We start from the raw sequence: 19,615 nt of genomic DNA on the forward strand, positions 1-19,615 counted from the left end.
GCACTTGTGTCCTCAGCACCAGCCATGGGAGGTGCTCAACAAACATGGAACCGAGCAGAGGCACCCAGCCCGGGCATCATGGGCAGAAGACAGAATGACGGACTCCCACCGAGGTCTTCTATGGCAGGATCCTTGGTTCCGTTCTGTGCCAGCTCGGCTGCCTGCAGTCACCACCTAATGATGTCCTTACCCAAAAGAAAATAAATAATTTGCTCTTGTATGAAACATTAGGAACCCTCAAACCCGGGGACTGACTTAGGAATGGAGAAATCACTTGCCGTAAGGAACCTAAATATTAGAAATGCAGTGGTTGCACCTAGCTTCTGCTTCCGACTGATTGCGAGGAAGTTTCGCTGCCCCAGGAACTTGCTGTCATGCAGAGGGCAACCTCAAGCCTCCTTCACTCGTCAAGCCGCTTTCAGGTTACAGGCGGTGACACTCCAAGGAACCGACTTTTTACCTTTAATAGTCTCCCTCTCAAAACCACAACCTCATCCCCAGATTCTTATCACTGGTGTGTCTTGGTCTCTTCTAAAGACTTGAGAAAATAACAACTGTAGAAGACACACCTGGAGAAGGAGCTACTCCTATGGAGTACAATTGGAAAACATCCCCCCCCAACAACCCTCCAACTCCCCACCCCGCCCCCACCGCTCGTAACTGAATCATTGGGTTTTCTCACAACTTGCTCACAGAGTTGCCATGAGGTTTCAATGAGTCAGTACAAAGCAGACTGTTAGAAAAGTGCCTGGCACAGAGAAAATGCTCAATAAATATTAGCTTAAAAAGTGCAGAAAATCAATTTGGATATATATGCATACATAAAGAGATACGCACAAGATCACGCCTAAGGAGGCTAATGATTCTACTTTCGAAAATCTATACTAAGAAAATACTCATAGATTTTCCAGACAAAGATTTATGTATAAAAATGGTCATCAGGGCGTTGTTTGTAATAGAAAAGAAACCCGAAAGAACCTAAAGTCCAACAATAATGGAATAAGTAAACAAACGAAGCCACTTTTCAAAAGCATGCTTTTGAAGAATTTGTAATGCTGTAAGAAAATTATCATGACAGGCGAAGAGGGATATGAAACCATTCGCATAATACGATTTCAATTTTAGACACTCCAAATAAATATCTACGGAACTCCATAATAAAAGATTAGAAGGAAATACTCCAAATATTACTTGTGTTTTTGTCCCAGTAGTGAGATTCTTTATTCATTTTCAGCATTTTTCAAATTCTATATACATATACATATACAATGAGTGTGTATTAATTCTACAAATAAAATATAAAACAGTTTTACAATTTCAATTTCAATTTCGCAATTAAAAAAAAATTGCATGAGGTTCTAGACTAGGCCAGTGGCAGAGGAGAGAAAAGATAATCATGAGGCTGAGTCCTCAGTATTTGGTGACCCATGAGGGTCACCAAGGGGACAGAGAGAATATCCCAGAACAGCTCTAAACTTTCTAGCTTGAGCAACAGCATGGATAAATAATGGTGTTTTGCATCACAAGAGGAAATGTAGAGAGAAAGGAAGAAGAATGGGTTGGGAAGAAAGAAAATAAATTCGGTTTGGCCTGACTGGGTTTGCAGTACCGAAAGGATCCCCTGGTAAGAGGTGCTCAGTCAAGAGCTGACTACATGTGGGGCTAAAGTCTGGGAAAGGTTTTGGTATACATGTGGGTATGGGCGATAGCCATGTGTCGTTGACGCCATGGCTTGGCTGAGGATGCAGCCGCATTCTGTGTTCTGTAAAGGGCAATCAGACTCTGTCCCCATGGAGGCTCAGACACTCGGGCTCTGGAGCTCTATTCCTTCCTGCCACCCAAAATGTGACCTGAAGTGACCCCTGCCTCCCTCAGTCAGTCACAGAGACTACTGCTGGATTACAGTGAAGAGCCTCCTAGAGATCCCCTCTGACTTACATGCTGTTTGGCACTGTGGCTGCCGCTTCCACTGAGGATGACAGAGCACTCAGAGTCAACCACATAAAACTTGCTACTGCATATTTTGTAAGAATGGCGTTCAAGACAGTGGCCACTGCCTCGCCCAGTGACCTCTTTTTGCAATAACATATAGGGAAACCATCTCAGGCTTCAGCACCGGGAAAGTGTGAGTAACTGGACACCATGAATCTTATAACTGTTCTTGTTTCCCTCTCTGGTATGGCCAATAAGAAGCTCAGACTAAAAACTGTGGCCCATCTTCAGCAACATTAGATGATCACGTCGTGTGCATTCTAGAACACTAATCTGTTAGCATTTCGGTCTTTGTTGTTTTACTTATTTTCTCTTTGTCCTAATTTCTTCCACTATGAATCTTTGTGAACTTCAAGTCTAAGATTTTCTTCAGTGTCACACCCACCCATTGATTCCGTCTCTATCTCCTGGAGTTACACAAGAGAATTCTAGGCCCTCTTCCCCATAGCAGCCCCTTTGAGGCTCATGTCCTCCACTAAATCTGATTCTTTTTAGGTACTAGAGCCTCACTTTCTTCAACAGTTTGTCCTAGACGTGAGCTCCTCAAGAATCTTTATCCTTCTAGACTCAACTGATGCCCCATCTTCCCTTGGCATCTTCTCTAAGCACTTTTCAGGGTGTCCCTCCACGGCAGCACTGACAGCAACCACACATGAGGACTGGTTCTCATACTTGCCTCTCCCACCGGACTGGGGACCCCTGAAAAACAGAGGTCGTGCCCCATGTGCCTCCAAATATTACCTAGCCAGAGCCCAAAGCATAATATAATAATATATGCTTCATAAGTTTTTGTGGAGGAAATAGATGAGTGAATATATATTCATATATATACATAACTTCCTCGCTCCTCTACATGCTAAAAGAAAGCCAAGCCCCCAGGAAGAACAGGGAGAGCCCAGTTCCATTCAGCTGTTTGTGGGCCTTTCTATCTGACAACCGCTTTTCCACAGGACTCTCCTGAACAGACTTGGCCCTAGGCACCGGCGTGAGAGCTTATTCTCCCAGCTAAATCCAGAGTTAATACACATGAGACAGAGTTGGTCCTGTGAGGGCAACTGGGATAAATTTTCACAGAAAAAAAGGATTTCACAGATCAAAAATGCAAGATGCCACTCCAACTCGTACTTACTTTAACACAGCCTTATATGGGTGCTAATTATGTGTCAGGCATTGTTCTGAGCTCTTTACAAATATCTTATTTAATCTTTGTAACAACTTCATGAGATAGGCACTATTTCTATCCCCATTTTGTTTTCATATATAGTCTTCTCAAGCATTGGAGTCAGCTATCCTACAACGAAGGAAGATGTAGCTATTCCGTCACTAAATTAAAGAAAGTTAGTTACATTTCGTTCACGCCAGTGCATGAATGGCTGACAAATCAAATCTTCGCGTTTGATGTGAGACCAGGATGCCACAGAATACATCATTCACTAAGCATTCATTGAGCGCCTACCAGCACAGCCCTCCATGAGCTCAGAGCCTGATGGAGAAAACAGCACACACCTAAACAAATAAATTACCAGACCCCATGACAAGCACATTAGAAGCAAGGACCCAATACAGCGCTGGCGGCAAGAGGAAGTAATGATCTCTGGCTAGATGAGAAGACTTCCTCCAGGGTGTAATGTCTGAGTTCTTTTTTAATGGATGGTCCAGGGCGCACCAGGAAGCCACAGCGACAGAGGTGGGAGCGAGAGGGCCAAGGTAGGGGGAACCATTGGCCGTGGGTAGCAGGTGGGGGTGAGCTGGGGAGTGAGGGATTATCACTGGGGTGGTGACCTTGGCTGCGACACCACGAAGCTCAAAGTCACTAAAGGATCTGATAGTCGTTCCTGTTCTAGGAAGCATCTTTGAGCTGCAGCATGGGGGAGGATGTCAAGACCAGAGAGAGAGAGAGAGAGAGATGTGTTAGGGGGCTGTTGAAATCAACCAAGCAAGACGCAGTATGCACCTGAGCTGGGACACTGGATTCTAGGGATATTTGGGAACCTGAAGCTTCAGACTGATTGGAAGGCTGGTATAGGAGTGCAAGGTGACAGCCCAGCTTCTACTTAGAAGACCAGGAAGCTGATGGGGCAGCGAAATGGGGAACGTGAGCTGAGAGCCCCCTGGCAGGGATGAGGACAATCTTGGGCAGCCTCTAAGCTTGGGAAAGCCACACTGGGCAACAGACATTTTCTTAATAATCACAGAGCAGTTATTCAGATTCTCACTCACATCTCCTTTTAATAAAATATGATGCATTTCACTCTGTCACCTTAGTGAAAAATCATTGCCCTTTGCTGGAAATTAATAACCTTTCAAATTAATAACCTTTGGGTAGGAAAATTGGTTTCATTAATACCTCCCCTTGCACTTTGTAGGTTCATCATCTCTCCATCCTGCTGTCCCCTGAAACCAAAAGCCCAAGACTTATTGTTTGAGAAGCCTGAATGACTTTATGCTCAGAATGAATGATCGGGATCCTTCATAATTAGGCTCAATTGAGGTCACTGCCCAAAAATGCTGGTATGCCCCTCAACCCCCAGAGAGCCCACTCTGGGCTAGAAGGGATGATGAAGCATCCTCCCCCAGCTCTTGACCTGATCTCTAATCTTGGCACAAAAGTGGTCACCCACCTTGGTGCCCCAACCCTGAGAACAGAGCACCTCCCTGGGCTTCCCACAGCCCCTGAGCAGAGGTGTCTGTCTTTGGCCAGGAGCATGGCCGACCTGGCAGAGTTGCGTGATTGCTCATCACCACTCCAAAATGACTCAAGACCAGGAGCAGCCTCCCCCAAAAGAAAGACTAGAAGGCATTTTGAGAAAACAACTGAAGGCAAAATCTTAGAAACGATCTTTCTCTCCCCTACCCCATTCTTCTACAGTCTTTGAAAGATGCTGAATGGATACTCATTTATCCTTTCCTGCTGAAAAATGCCTTAGCAGCAAACTTATCATCTCGGGCATAAAGTCCAGATTCCCAGCATCCTGGGGCCCCTGACACTCCGGCTGCCCAGGCTTGTCTCTTTCCTCCTCGTGCCCACAAGGTGCCACCCTCTGAGCCCTAACTCTTCTGTTCCCCCAGCTCAGAAAGCCCTGCTCCCTCCCACCACCACACAGCCCCACACACAAGCCCCTGTCTATCCTTCCAGGCAGGATCAGCATCATTTTTTCTGAAAAGTCCTCCTCCCAGTGTCACTCCTTGCATCAAGCAGAATCAGCCACTCCTTTGAGATCCTTTCTGCCCGAACCCTCCCTGGTCCAGGCAAGGCTACATGGCATAACGTGTCTGCAAGTGACAATGGGCGGAACTACATGGGCAAATGCATAGTGTCATCTAACTAACGTGCTCTATTCACTATCTCTGCAGTATAGGGATGTAGGCAACTGGAATCAGAGGGAGCTGGGTTCAAATCCTGACGCCACTGCTTATTGGCAGTGTGACTTGGGGTGAAATACTCAACTTATACAACTGCCTCTTCCATATCCCTATTGTCCACGAGGTACTTGAATATCTGACTGGCTGAGCCCATAGGATGGCAGGATGGAGGATCTGGCCCCCTCTACCTCTGTGTTGGGTTCTCGTAGGTCAGCCTTCATCACCTCCCAGAGGAGAAATGGCTATTCTGCTGGACTTGCCCTCTTGGGTTCCCCAAAGCTGCGGTTCATGCCTACCTCCAGTACCTCCCAGTAACCCTGCTGGCTGGTGCTCTTAGGAACTTTTGGGCTGTCCCAGAGCCGGCAGAGGTGGGACAGACGCCAGGGTAAGCACTGTCTCCAATCTTACATTCCAGAGCCAGTTGGAAGAAGATCGAGAGCTGTTGAAACAAAGGAAGCATTGCAGGAGACAGAGACCAGATTTCTGCTTTTTGAAGAAGAAACGGATAAGGGCTGTCAGATTCGGCTGAATCACCCAGACACGTTACAGCGGTGTGGCTTCAACTCCTCTCTGCCCCTGGTGATGATAATCCACGGGTGGTCGGTAGGAAATGCTGATGTGCCTTTTTTCTCTCTGCATTTACATTTTCTGCTTTTCTCCCTCGTGTGTCCAATTTTAATAAAAAAGATAGGGAGCCAGTGATAACACCTTCATGCATAATATTTGTAAAGCACATTCTAATTTTCCGAGTACTTCCCCACACAGGATCTCATTGATTATGTCAATCCCATGAATAAGCAGGATAGGGAAAGTATAATTACCTCCACGTTTCAGATAATAAAATGTGGTTCAAGGAGGTCTCACAGCACATGAGGGCCCCAGAAGTGATTGCGGTCCCTGTGGGTGAATCTGCCTGTTTCACAAGAGGAGATAGGAAGCTAAAAGACATAGCCTCCCAGTGAAATGTTGTAACTATAAGGTTTAAGTGTAGCTGCAAATAACAGAAACCCAACTGACAGTAGTTCAAATAAAACAGAAGTTTGTTTCCATTTCACACAATAGTCTAGAGATATGTAATCCAAAACTGGATAAATGACTTTGTCAATGAAGTCCTCAGGGACCCAGCTCATTTCCAGCTTACTACTCTGCCATTCTTAAAGTGTAGCCTTTGTCCTTATAGTCCAAGATGGTAGCCAGAACACCGGCCATCGCATCTTTATTCCAGGTAACACAATTAGTAAAGGGTGTACACAAAGGAGTCAAAGGGCATGGGTTTTTTTAAACAGCTTTACTGAGATATAATGTACATACCATACAATTCATCCATTTAAAGTGTACAGTTCAATGGCCTTTGGTATAAAAGAGTGGGGTTTTTTTAGGTTAGCTACCCAGAAGCATCTGTAAAATGCTTCCAGTTACATCCATTGGCCATAGCTAGGTACAAAGGTGACTGAGCTATGTAGCCTCTTAGAGAAAGTGTAGCCTTTTAGGGATGCTAAAAATCCTGGACAAAGGGGAGAAAGAATATTGTGGGCAATGGTTGAAATCAAACTAAGCAAGGACTTGTCTCCAAGAGGAAATTCTGCTTCCCTGGTTCCCAACCAATCCACGATTGGAAGCTTAGTTCACAACTTGAAACCTCCAGAGATTTGGGGATCTATTTCTTGACTTGGAAACCTTTCCCTGCCATCTTTGAAAACACTCTTGAAAGCCTCACCTATCCTACCGTAGAAAGCAAAATGAGCCCATCTACCCACCCGCCACTCTTTCAACATTTAGTCACTGAGAGCCTGCTTTGTGCAGGTTCATAGCCTTCCCATGAACAATACAGACCCTGTGCCATGTGTCATGTGGTAGTGGGGAGCCACAGGATGCCACGGGAGTGTAGCCACGAAGTGGGGTGCTTACCACTGCTGGGGGGGAAAGCAGAGGCACCAATAGCCTGCTAGGAGCTTTCCCCTAGGACTTAAAGGGCTCCCACCCTAAGGAAGAGGGGGTTCCACACACCCCAGGGTCGGCAGTGAAGGTGGTGTTGGGCTTTCCTGCCCCTAAAGAAGGGACCTAACATAGATTGAGGCCCTACTACAAGTTAGGCCCTTTACATTATACATCAACCCGTTTAATCCCCACGCCTCCCTCCGAGGTGGGTTAGCATCTCTTAGAAGAAGAAACTGCGCTCAGAAAGGTCGGGCAGCTACCATAGTCACACAGCCAAGAGTGGACAAAGATTCAAACGCAGAACCCCCACGCACCAAGCTCACACTCTCAAAGACTCCCTTTGTCAGAGGGGTCTGACAGGGCCCCCATTCCTAGCAGGCTTCACCCCACAACCCTCACTGTGGCTCTCTCCCACTGGGGTAGAAGCTCGCTCAATCCATGTTTCTGTAAGAAAAACAGAATAGGAGACAGAGGGCAGAACGCTAAGAAGGTGAAACCTGTTTTAAAGGAAACTAAAGATCAGCCACAGAAAGCTCTCCTGTGGGAGCCCTGGGGGAGGATGGGGATGAGAAGGAGGCCAGTGGCGGTAGAGAAGAGTATCCCATTTCTTCAGCTCCTTTAGCCAAACGGACTTTCCTTACAAGAAAAAAGAGAGAAGGTGGGAAGGAGGGAATGCATCCAGAGGACAGATCTGGGGACGGGCGGAGTTCGAAGCGGGGGCCACCAAGTCAGAAAGGCTGCACACAGCAGAGCTGGTGACTCCTTCCCGTGCTCTCCCCCTCGGATGCTGCCCTCCTCACCCTCCCTGCCTCCACTGACTCCCCCTGCCTCTATTCACTCCTTGTGCTCCCCTCACCTTCCCTGTCTCCTCCTCACCCTCCCTACCTCCCTCCACTCCCCTTGCCCCCTTCGCCTTGCCTTGCCTTGCCCTCGCCCTCCCTGCCTCCTCTGACTCTCCCTGCTTCCCCCTTACCTCTCCCTGCCCCCCACTTAAACTCCAGCAGCCCCCAACTGCTTTTAGCTCCTTCCCCTCCCCTGTGCTTTCTCTCCTCTTAGCCCTGGCTCAGCCTGCACCTTCTGCCTAGAGTGTTCTTCTCCCTCTTCTGCCGATCAGTATCCATTACATAGTAGGTGGTCAAGAAATATTTGTTAACTGAATTCATGACTAAACAAATATCTTGCTCACAAATGCAACGTGAAGATAAAACCATTACCAGGGTCCTGTCCCAAAATGAACTCTTCTTAAAATGCAGAGGGGACTAGAACTACTATCACTAGTGATAGGAACAGTGGGTCAGTGACTCGGAAGGGGTTCATTTACTAACTAACTAACTAACATTTACCGAGTGCATGCTGCATTCCAGGCGCTGTTCTAAGGGCTTCACAGCGATTGATCTCCTCTTCACAGCAGTTCTGGAGAAAGGCCACTAGGCTCGCCCCATTTTCCAGATGGGGAAAGTCGTGCACAGAAAAGTTAACCAGATCGCTAACTAACTGGGAGAGTCGGGATTTGAACCCAAGGTGCTCTATCTACATGGAAGGCACTGGGTGCACATTCATAAGTGGTTGCACCTGACCCCGAATGACCTGCCCTGTCAGCAGCATTGTTCTCCAGCCTGGCCTCTCACCGGCTGGTCTTCAGGCACACCAGACTCTTCTCCCTCCAAACATACACCAGGGCCCTCTCATGATCATGCACCTCTGCTCGTGCTCTTCCTTCTGCCTGGACCATCCTAGACACCCTGCCCCACGGTCACCAGCCCACACTCATTCTCATAAGTGAACTCCTATTTATTCTTGCAGACACCAACATCTTCGTTCCATGAGCCCATCAGGAGTGCCCTCCCACCCCACCCCCCACTTCGGCAGGTGGGAGGGATGGGGTGGCTGGGTGATAGACACTGGGGAGGGTATGTGCTATGGTGAGCACTGTGAATTGTGCAAGACTGTTGAATCACAGATCTGTACCTCTGAAACAAATAACGCAATATATGTTAAGAAAAAAAAAAAAGAAAAAGATAGCAGGAGGGGAAGAATGAAGGGGGGGAAATCGGAGGGGGAGACAAACCATGAGAGACGATGGACTCTGAAAAACAAACTGAGGGTTCTAGAGGGGAGGGGGGTGGGAGGATGGGTTCGCCTGGTGATGGGTATTAAAGAGGGCACGTTCTGCATGGAGCACTAGGTGTTATACACAAACAATGAATCATGGAACACTACATCAAAAACTAATGATGTAATGTATGGGGATTAACATAACAATAAAAAATTAAAAAAAAAAAAAAAAGGAGTGCCCTGCAAGTTGGTTCTCAAACAAAGCACATACACAGAAAGATTCTCCATAAACATCTATTGAGCTCCTGCCATGTTCCAACTCATGGTGTTTTATTCCCTCAAAAGCGAGCAGACGCAGTGGGCAGGAAGAGAGCAAAGGAGCTGGGATTCAGAGCTGTGATTGAACAGGGGAGCGGGGAGGTATTAGAGCTGACCCTCAAAGGATAGGTCAGCTTTCAGCTCCTGATTACATAGACTTTTCCATTATTTTAAGGCTCAGAAACTCTTAAAATAGGGGCATGTTAAGAGAATGGTTCTCTCAGGCTCCTTGCTCAGCGGGAAGAATGGTTCTCTCAGGCTCCCACTCACCCTGCCTGTGTTCCCTCTCTCGCTGTCTTTCTGTGTGTCAAATAAATAAATAAAATCCTTTAAAAAAAAAGAGAATGAGAGAGAATGGTTCTCAGTTGGAAGCCAGGGGTAGCCCACAGGGGACATTTGGCCAAGCCCAGAGACATTTTTGGTTTTCACAACTTGTGGGGGAGCACGCTGCTGACATCAGCTTGGTAGAGACCAGAGATGCTGCTAGATACCCTACAATGCACAGGACAGCCCCCACAACAGAAAGTATCTGGCCCAAAATGTCCGTAGTGCCAAGGTCGAGAAACCCCACATTAAGCCCTTTCTTTTAGAAAGAAGGATCCAGCCTTAATTAGCCAAGAGTTGGGAAAGAAAAAAAAAGGTGAATGGGGGAAAGAAGAGACTAGTTCAGCACCCCACCTCCGTGTCCCCTCCCGGTTAAGCTGGCGACTTTGTGGGCCCACCCGCAGGTGGACGGCTTCCTGGAAAACTGGATCTGGCAGATGGTTGCCGCCCTGAAGTCTGGGCTGGCCCAGCCGGTGAACGTGGGGCTGGCCGACTGGCTCACCCTGGCCTACCACCACTACACCATCGCCGTCCGCAACACCCGCCTTGTGGGCCAGGAGGTGGCGGCTCTCATCCAGTGGCTGGAGGTAAGGCCTGCCCCGCCCTCACCTCCCCTCCCCTCCTCGCCCTTCTCCTGAGACTGAGTGCATTAAGCTGGTCTCCTAAGCAGCCCAGACAGGAGAACCACTCTACTAAGCTCATAGGAATGGGAGGGCACAGGGTGGAGACGAGACATTGGGGCTCCCTCAGATGCCTTGCTTGAACCCCTATTTGGCAGAACTATCTTCCCTCCCCCTCCCCCATCCACTATCTCTTTTACGCTCACTCGCTTGGATGTGCTAAGGGATCTAAGCACACCCGTATACCATCAAACCCCACAGAAATGGACAGCAGCACTGTGCAGGGCGTGCATGTCCTAGTAAAGGCCGGCAGGCAGGGGGCAGCATCCCCAAGGGGCGGTCCCAGGTAGCTGAGCTTGAAAGGTGGGCGCCAGCAAGGTGAGAAACCAGTTTGGGTCAGGAGGCTGAATTAAGCACCTCATTTACCACCTGGGACAAAGAACAAGGGGGGAGCCCAGAACGAGCTGGACCCACACAAGCTTTCTGTCTGGGAGTTCTCCACCGTAACCATCTTGCCTCTATCTTCCAGGAATCTGCTCAGTTTTCTCGAAGCAATGTTCATCTAATTGGGTACAGCCTGGGTGCCCATGTCTCAGGATTCGCTGGCAGTTACATGGGCGGAAAGCACAAGATTGGGAGAATTACAGGTAACCTTGCCGATAACCAATGACCTCGCGGGGGTGCGGAGCAAGATCCGCTTCTACAATAGGCCCGGAACTACCATGCCCCCAGCCTCCTTCACCCTGTTTTAAGCATGACTACTGTCCTAGACGGCTGTCCCTCAAGAATTCAGAGTAAATCACAGCCCCAACTCCTATTGCCTTTCCTCCAGTGGGTGCCTCTCATAGTCATGCCAGATAGGACCTGAAAAGTAGACTTTCCATACACTTTTTACCAGGAAAGAGTTTATTTTTCAACCTATAGTTTAAAAAGCCCAATATGAGCAAGTTAAAGGATCACAGCCCGAAATTTGTGATAACATCGGCCACGTTTGTGCCTCAGTTTCCACATTTGTGAAACACATGGGTCTTACTGTGGGACCCATTTGAATTGAGGGAGGGGGCACCACACTGACTTGGAAATGGTTCCAGATACTCAGAGAGAGCTGGGGATGTGCAAGAAGGCCTTTCCTCCCAGGCCTCCTTGACACCAACCTCATCCCCCAACGCTACCCCACAGTTCTGTTTGGAAGAACACATCTGATCGGATTGTGCCCCAGCCAAGTCCCCAAGGCCCACAGATATCCACAGGATAAAACTCAGAAAGCCCAGGGGCGCCTGGGTGGCACAGTCGGTTAAGCATCCAACTCTTGGTTTTGGCTCAGGTTGTGATCTCAGGGTCATGAGATCGGGCCCCACGTCAGGCTCCATGCTCATTTCAGAGTCTGCTTAAGACTTTCTCTCCCTCTTCCTCTGCCCCCTCCCCCTGGTGCTTGCACACATGCTCTCTCTCTCTCTAAAAATAAATATATTTAAAAAGAAAGAAAGAAAGAAGAAAGAAAGCAGGCAAGCAAGCAAGCAAGCCAGACAAGGCCCTTCTCAGTTTAGCGTTCCAGAATTCTGTGACCTCTCCTCCCTCTGCCCTCCTCCTGTAGTCCCAGGCTTCCATGACACTAGGTCTTTCTCTACTTAACGAACACACCATGGCCTCCTGTGTTTCTGGGACTTTGCAGATCCTTTTCCCTTTGCCTGAAATATCTTTTTTTTTTTTTAAGACTTTATCCATCTATTTGAGACAGAAAGAGAGCACGAGAGGGGGAAGAGGGAGAGGGAGAAACAGGCTCCCCACTGAGTGGGGAGCCTGATGCAAGGCTCGATCCCAGAACCCTGAGATCATGACCTGAGCTAAAGTCAGACACGCAACCGACTGAGCCATCCAGACGCCCCCTGCCTGGAATATCTTACCACGACTTATCCACCCAGCCCCAGTCTACCTACCAAACTCCTACTCATCCTTTAGAAACCCAGCAGGCTAAAACAATACTTCACAGGCTAAAACAATTCAAAGGAAATTCAAGATGAATAGCATTGTTGTGACCTTTCATTTTTTTTAAAAAGATTTATTTATTTATTTATTTATTTTAGAAAGAGACAGAGAGAGTGGGGAGAGGGGCAGAGGGAGAGAGAGAATCTCAAGCAGACTCCCCACTGAGCATGGAGCCCAACTTGGGGCTCGATCCCACAACCCATGAGATCACGACCTGAGCCAAAACCAAGAGTAGGATGCTCAACCACCTGAGCCACCCAGGCGCCCCATGACCCCATTTTATCAAGTAAGAACATTTTTGACAGCTAATATCTACTATTACCATTACTTCACCAAAGAAGAGGTCGGTTTTAATGTAAAAAAAAGATAGAAATAATGGCAGACATTTAAACGAAATAAATTTGTCGTTATGAGAACTCCCTTCCTCATCCTTACTTTTTTGAGCTTGCCGGTAACTGGGGAGACCTGGTTGGCAGGCCAGTATTTGTGCCTCCAGCTCTGTGATTTAACCCTCACTAGGCTGGGGTGAGCAGACCTTCACAGAAGGCCAATGAGGCCCATCGCCAAGGAACCAGGCCTAGAAGGCTGAGTCAGAATCACAGAGAGGCAGCACCAGGCCCAGCACCCTCTCCACTCTGGCAGGTGTCATGGGCCACATCAGGCCCACTCACGACAGAGGCAGCGGGACAGCTAATTACTCCTGTCGTCTCATACTCAGCCCCATGAAGAACGGACTATAAATCACACCAAGACATCTTTCATTCGTGACTATGGATGAGAGCTGGAGACAGGCGCTCTCACTGCCCCCTGTCAGTTCCTTCACCCGCAACAGGGATAGAAGCCAGGGCTGATGTGGGACATCAAAGGGTCTTCCAGAGAAGGTAAGGAAGAAAGACAGAGGAAAAACCTTGAGCGCATAAATACTCCCCAACGACAGTCAGCCAGGAGCTGCCACTCGTCTCACGCACACACATCTGTCACTTGACCAGAGCTTTGAGCAGTCCTATTTGCTCACAACATTTTCACCCGGGAACAGTCATGCCCCGAGGCTGTTCTGGACATTCTAATGAAATGACATTGGTGTGGGAGAAAAGCCAGCTTGTTTAGGGAAATTATTGACAACATACAGGCAAATAAAATCTTTCTCTGATGGGTAGGTTAGAACTACTTACAATTATAAACACAGTGGTTTTTTGTAGGCAAACAGATGCTCTTGAAAGGAGCTTGAGAGGTACTTAAAATTGATTTGCTTAAATAAATCAAGCATTCCCTCCTAACCTTATTTCTACCACTGGGTAGTTCCTGCAGACCTCTTCCCCATAGATAATGTGCGGCCCGTGTCTAATTTTCGGCACCATGAATTACTGTGGTTTTACTGCGAAAAGGTTATAGCAAGATTTTCTAGAGAAAGATTATCCCCTAGGATTTTCTTCTTCCTGCTAGCTCATGAATGTGTAATAACATCAGAAAGCTTAAAGGAGCATTCTCCTTTCTTCCCCTTGTCCCCACCTAACCCTTACCCTTGCTCTCCTGTTAGGGCTGGATGCCGCCGGCCCTTTGTTCGAAGGATCTTCGCCCAGGGACCGTCTTTCACCAGATGATGCCAATTTCGTGGATGCCATTCACACCTTCACCCGGGAGCACATGGGCCTGAGCGTGGGCATCAAACAGTCCATAGCACACTATGACTTCTACCCCAACGGGGGCTACTTCCAGCCTGGCTGCCACTTCCTCGAGCTCTACAAACATATTACCAAGCACGGCTTAAATGGTGAGAAAGAAGGCGTGGGGAAAAGCACTAGCCTGCCCTGGCTTATACCCCCCATACTTGCACACAGCCCCCAGATCCAGTACTCTGGGAAGGGTATGGTCACCAAGCCCACTCAGAGGGAGAGTGGGTAAGGGCTAGGGTCCCTCCAGCAGGCCCTCCTCTTAACTGACAATGAGCTGGGGGAGCCACCAGGAATCCCCACTTCTTCGCCTCTCCCAGAGTACCCAACAAAGTCTCTCCAGGGATACTAGCAATTCTGAAAGTGGAGTCCTGATGCCTGTGGTCATTCCTCCTTCTCCAGAAGTTTCCTCACCCAGGGGGCTTCCTCTATTCTGGGCCACATGAGGATGCACTTAATAGATCCTTGATCTTTAGCATCTCGATCTCTGGTCTGACTAGAGCAGGAGTAACTCTTCCACTCCTGGGAGCTGTAATCAGCTGGTCCTGCAGGACCTTACTGGGATTCTTCCAATTCAAAATTCAGTTCTAAACATGTCTTTGTCGCTTCCTTTATCTCAGGGCAGAAACTGGATTGTGGCATTATCTGGGTTGTGATCCCACTTCTCTCTCAAATCCTAGACTAAAATATTGACATGCACGTTGACAACACGCACAGGATTAAAGAACAAGCCTGTCAGCAAAAAGCATACATTCCATGGATGTTCCAAATCTCTCATTATTATAAAACATCATCCTGATGAAAACATGCCAACTCATGCTAAGCCAATTGGAGCCCCTCTCCTCCCCCACCCCATGTACCTCCTTCTCACCTCCATCATCCAAAACCCAGCTGAGAACCCAGTCTCCTGTGATTACATCACCACCTTCACCTCTCCAGTATCAGAATGACCTTCACACTCAACACTATCTCATTTTGGCTGGACTCCCAGCCTTCCACCTGCCCACGCCTGAGAGAACCTTCTGGGAACTTCACCTCGTCATTCCTCACATGCCCCTCACATCGTTGCTCCACCAGTCATCCATGGGGGCCTGCTCCATTCCCGGCTGACCAACCAGCCCTCCTCCCAGATCCACTCCCTCCCAAAGCTCAATACAGGCCTGGTATTGAGTAACTAGTTGCTTGATAAATACATCTCTGTTAGTACCATTTGCTCTTTTGTGCAAACCTTCAAAGTGGTGGAACGATGTACACTTATTTTGCTTGCCCAATTTTGGTGTGGTTTTTCTCGGTTTTCTTCACCTTTAAGTTTAAAAGTGATCCCATTCTGGGGTGGTTCTCGCAAAGCATCTGAACAGAAGGTAATTTGGTCACTGCTTTGCCACCCCAACCCCTCCCGGCTAGGTGAGCTGGAATGCCTTTGAAGCTCAGTTTTCTCGTCTGGAACAGCTGCCTGAAGGGGCTGTGGTGAGATTCAGGAACTGGATGAGTGAAAGCACTCAGCATAGTACCTGCCTCATAGTAGGTGCTCAAAAAATGCAGCACTAGACCAAGAGCCAGGTGTCCCGTCTTGGCATTTAGCCTTCAGACACCGGGAGAAAGAGCTTTTGGCAAAGTTACCTGTGCTGTACCTTCACATTAGGTACTTTACATACCTTGTGGTGGTTCTTCAACATCCTTGAGAATAATTTATTAAAGATTAAATTAATTGATTAATTGATTTTTAATTAATTAATTAATTAATGGAGAGTTTTTTTTAAAGGTCAAAAATTCATGGTAAATAAACTTCCTAACCTTGCTGTTTTGGCCCATGTAGACCTGGTCACTTGGATGCATCCTTCTAGAAGCCAATCCCCTTGCTGGTTTTACAGACCAGTTACCCAGTGGAGGCAATGGCTGCTTTAGGACAGAGGGCAGACACTGTGGGAGAGGACTCAGCTTTCACCAGGCCGTTTAGCCGAGCCCCAACAGTACCTTGGCTCTCATCTGCCTAGCGGGGTTAAGAAAAGAGGCATCTCACGTGAGCCCGCTCCAGCTACCTCAACCCCAGACATGAGCACTTGCACATTTGTAGCCATTTAAGACATAAATATATTTTTTAAAGATTTTATTTATTTATTTGACAGAGAGAGAGACAGCGAGAAAGGGAACACAAGCAGGGGGAGTGGGAGAGGGAGAAGCAGGCTCCCCGCTGAGCAGGGAGCCCGATGTGGGGCTCGATCCCAGGACCCTGGGATCATGACCTGAGCCGAAGGCAGACGCTTAACGACTGAGCCACCCAGGTGCCCCAAGACATAAATATTTTTTAAATAAATCACACTACCCTGTGTTCTTAAATAATTCAGTATTTTCTTAGGGACTTAGGCTTCCGGTTAAAACACCAGGGCGCCCTCAGGAGCCCCAGGGTGCCTGGGGTGACGCCTCCCCACCTCGTGACTGAGAGGGGCCTGCTCCTGGAGTTGTCAGTCACGGATTCCGTCCCAGTGTCGCCAGTGGGCCAGCCTCGGCAACCCCACCCCTCCTTCCCAACACGCCGCGAATCTGCAATGGAAAGAGGACGATCCTTTGAGGAGAGGGTACTCTGGAACACCGAGGGGGTGTTAACGTCCTTCTCGCCCTGTGTTGCAGCCATCACTCAGACCATCAAGTGCTCCCACGAGCGGTCGGTGCATCTCTTCATCGACTCCTTGCTGCACCCCAGCCAGCAGAGCACGGCCTACCAGTGCGGCGACATGGACAGGTTCAGCCAGGGCCTGTGCCTGAGCTGCCGGAAGGGCCGCTGCAGCTCGCTGGGCTACCACGTCCGCCAGCAGCCGCAGGGCCAGAAGAACAAGAGGCTCTTCCTGGCCACGCGCGCCCAGTCCCCCTTCAAAGGTGAGTGTGGGTGGCCCCCGGGGCAGCCGCTCAGCCAAAGGCTCGCTCTGCTTTCAGTGGTCCTCAAACCACAGATTCCAGACGGCGATGTCCACACAGCCTCTCTCTCTCTCTCTCTGTTTCCAAGAGTGTGTCCACCTGGCCACCAAGTGCCAGGAGGAGAAACCTTGATACTTTCTGAAACGATCATTGGGTGAGCCTCTTTTCATCCACTTTCATGGTCCCCTAGGATGTTAGATCCTGAAGGCCCTGAGCAGTTCCGTCGACCACCCAGGTCTCATTGTGCAGGGACCTGGAGGCGTCTTTAAACCCCAACTGGAACCCAGTGCTTTCCAGCTCTGCTCACAGCTTCCATGAAAAAAGGAGGCTCCGGGCTATGTTTGTGGCTCCTCATTTCCTCTAAAGTTGGGATCCGCTGATCTTACAGGGTATCACTGTCTTATTGAGACCCTCCAAAGATGAAGTTTGGCTTCCAACTTTCCTCATCAGATCCTTAACCCCAGGACAGAAACCGAGCCCCGGTCCCTCCCTGGATTGAAGCAGAGGTCGGAGCTGCGCCTCTTTGGGGGCTGAAGCCAGCAGAGAAAGTCTCCACCGAAGCCCAACTCCTCCAGGAGTGAACAAGCTGACATCTGCCACCATTAATATTTCTGTCTCATCCTTTCGACAGCTCCTGAGTGATTTAGTGCCTTACTGTCTCACTGCACATGCTCACGGCGCCCAGAGGACCTGGGCGCTGCGCTGTTTGATTATCACCGCCCAGAATATTTGTGGAGGCAGGAGGTGAACATGTCGTCACCACCACTTTGCATTTGCACAGCCTTTTACACAAAACATCAGATGCAGCCATCACCTCTTTGTGGAACCCACAACAGCCAAGCAAGGTCGGCAGGGCGGGTAAGGATCTCATTTTCAAAAGGAGGGAAGCGCAGCTTGCAGGGAGTGACCTGCCCACGGCCACACAGCCTGGAAGGAGGCCAATAACCAGGTGCATCCGACTCCCGGTCTGTGTTCCTTTTTTTATCACACTCACAAGTTCAAGTTCCCAGGCGACTTATTTTTTAAGCACAGGATTCCTGTTTATCTGAACTTGTGCTCTCCAGCCAGATTTCCCTTCCGTGAAGCCCAGGAATGACAGAAATCCGCTGGCCGGCAGCTGATAGCTTCAGAGAGCATCACAGTGAAGGCGGATCCTTCCTGCCTGAGGGGCCAGCCAGTCCCTTCTGCTGACTGCCCCTTCGGGGTGGAGGAGAAGGTACCATCCGAAATCAGGCGAGGGAATTTGGAAGGGCTCCTGCCTCGGGGAGCTCCCCCACAGCAGGCTGCCAATTAGACACTCATTTGGGTTAACTGGCTCCTCTTTTAAATGGCAAAGCTGCCTGGAGTGATTAAGCCCCTCCGATAAGCACATTTCACTGAATCTACTGTAAATCATGGGATGTTAGCATTTCTAGAGGCTGTTCTACCCTGCCATTTCACAGCCGCAGACACCCAGGCCCAGCTGGGGAAAATCATCGGCCCAGGGACACAGAGTGAATTCTCGGCAGAGTCAGCATTTAGACCCGGACCTCCAAACAACTAGTTGAGGGATTTTTATTTTTTTATTCTTTCCTCAGGAACCTGCCCCTTGTCTGTTTGTGGAGGTGAGGGAGGGAGGAGAGAAGAAGGGGAAGGTTTTGCTTTCTCCTTGAGATCAGCAGGGAAGAAAGGAAACTACTTTTCACCTTCCACAGCTTGGGGGTGTCCTGAAGTGAGGAGGTTGGTCCAGCTGGAGGACATCTACTGGGGGCTTGGAGATGGGGGGGCGGGGAAGGCAAGCATGTAGAGAAGAAAGAGGGGAAAGGAAGACCAATAGGCACAACCAGGCTGAATTCCTCCCTTCAGCCAAGGACCAGCACATGCTGCTGGCGTGACCTCCCAGGGGTCCCTTTCCTATGAAGGAGGACCGGAGCACTGCATTCAGGCAGCACCACCCCACCCCAGCAGCTACCAAAACCATTGTGTTCATCCATACATTTATTCTTCAAACGTAAATTGAACCAGAGTAGTCAGAGTCCCTAACTCATGGGGTTCACTGGAGACCAGCCCCCTCCCATATGTACATGCTCAGTGCCATCCCAGGAAGACAGGCAGGGGGTCCCTTGGAGACAACACTCGGGTGTCTTTATTGCCAAGGTTTCATCTTGCTCCAGACTCTTCCGACGAGAGTGGGACCACCGAGGCCAGTGACATGGAGGCTATCCAGGCAGTCAGGACTGCCTGAAACTGTCACAACCCGTCTCAGCCCCTAACAGAAGCTCCTTGCTGAGCTGTGGCCTGCACTGTACCCTCCCCTTCTCTGCGTCTTCCAAATTCTCCCCCGTTCTGCTTCAGTCCTTCCGGGGAGCCAAATCCTAATCTGTTCACTCGTGGGGAGTAGCATCCCTGGAGTCACGCCAAGCTGCCTTGGGTACGGGTGGGACTTATCCCCAGGTG

At 49.0% G+C, this 19,615-nt stretch overlaps 1 protein-coding gene across 1 annotated transcript in view; it reads left to right on the forward strand.

Moving 5' to 3' along the window:
* Positions 1-19,615, forward strand: part of LIPC (lipase C, hepatic type) — a 152,293-nt gene that overhangs the window by 116,668 nt on the left and 16,010 nt on the right. The window contains exons 3-7 of the mRNA XM_032417406.1: positions 5,771-5,958; positions 10,395-10,577; positions 11,140-11,257; positions 14,134-14,367; positions 16,895-17,140. Coding sequence (XP_032273297.1) covers positions 5,771-5,958; positions 10,395-10,577; positions 11,140-11,257; positions 14,134-14,367; positions 16,895-17,140 — 969 coding nt within the window. The remainder of the gene's footprint in view (positions 1-5,770; positions 5,959-10,394; positions 10,578-11,139; positions 11,258-14,133; positions 14,368-16,894; positions 17,141-19,615) is intronic.

This window comes from Phoca vitulina, unplaced genomic scaffold (genome assembly GCF_004348235.1).
Source record: "Phoca vitulina isolate PV1807 unplaced genomic scaffold, GSC_HSeal_1.0 scaffold20, whole genome shotgun sequence".
Classification (NCBI taxonomy): Eukaryota; Metazoa; Chordata; class Mammalia; order Carnivora; family Phocidae; genus Phoca; species Phoca vitulina.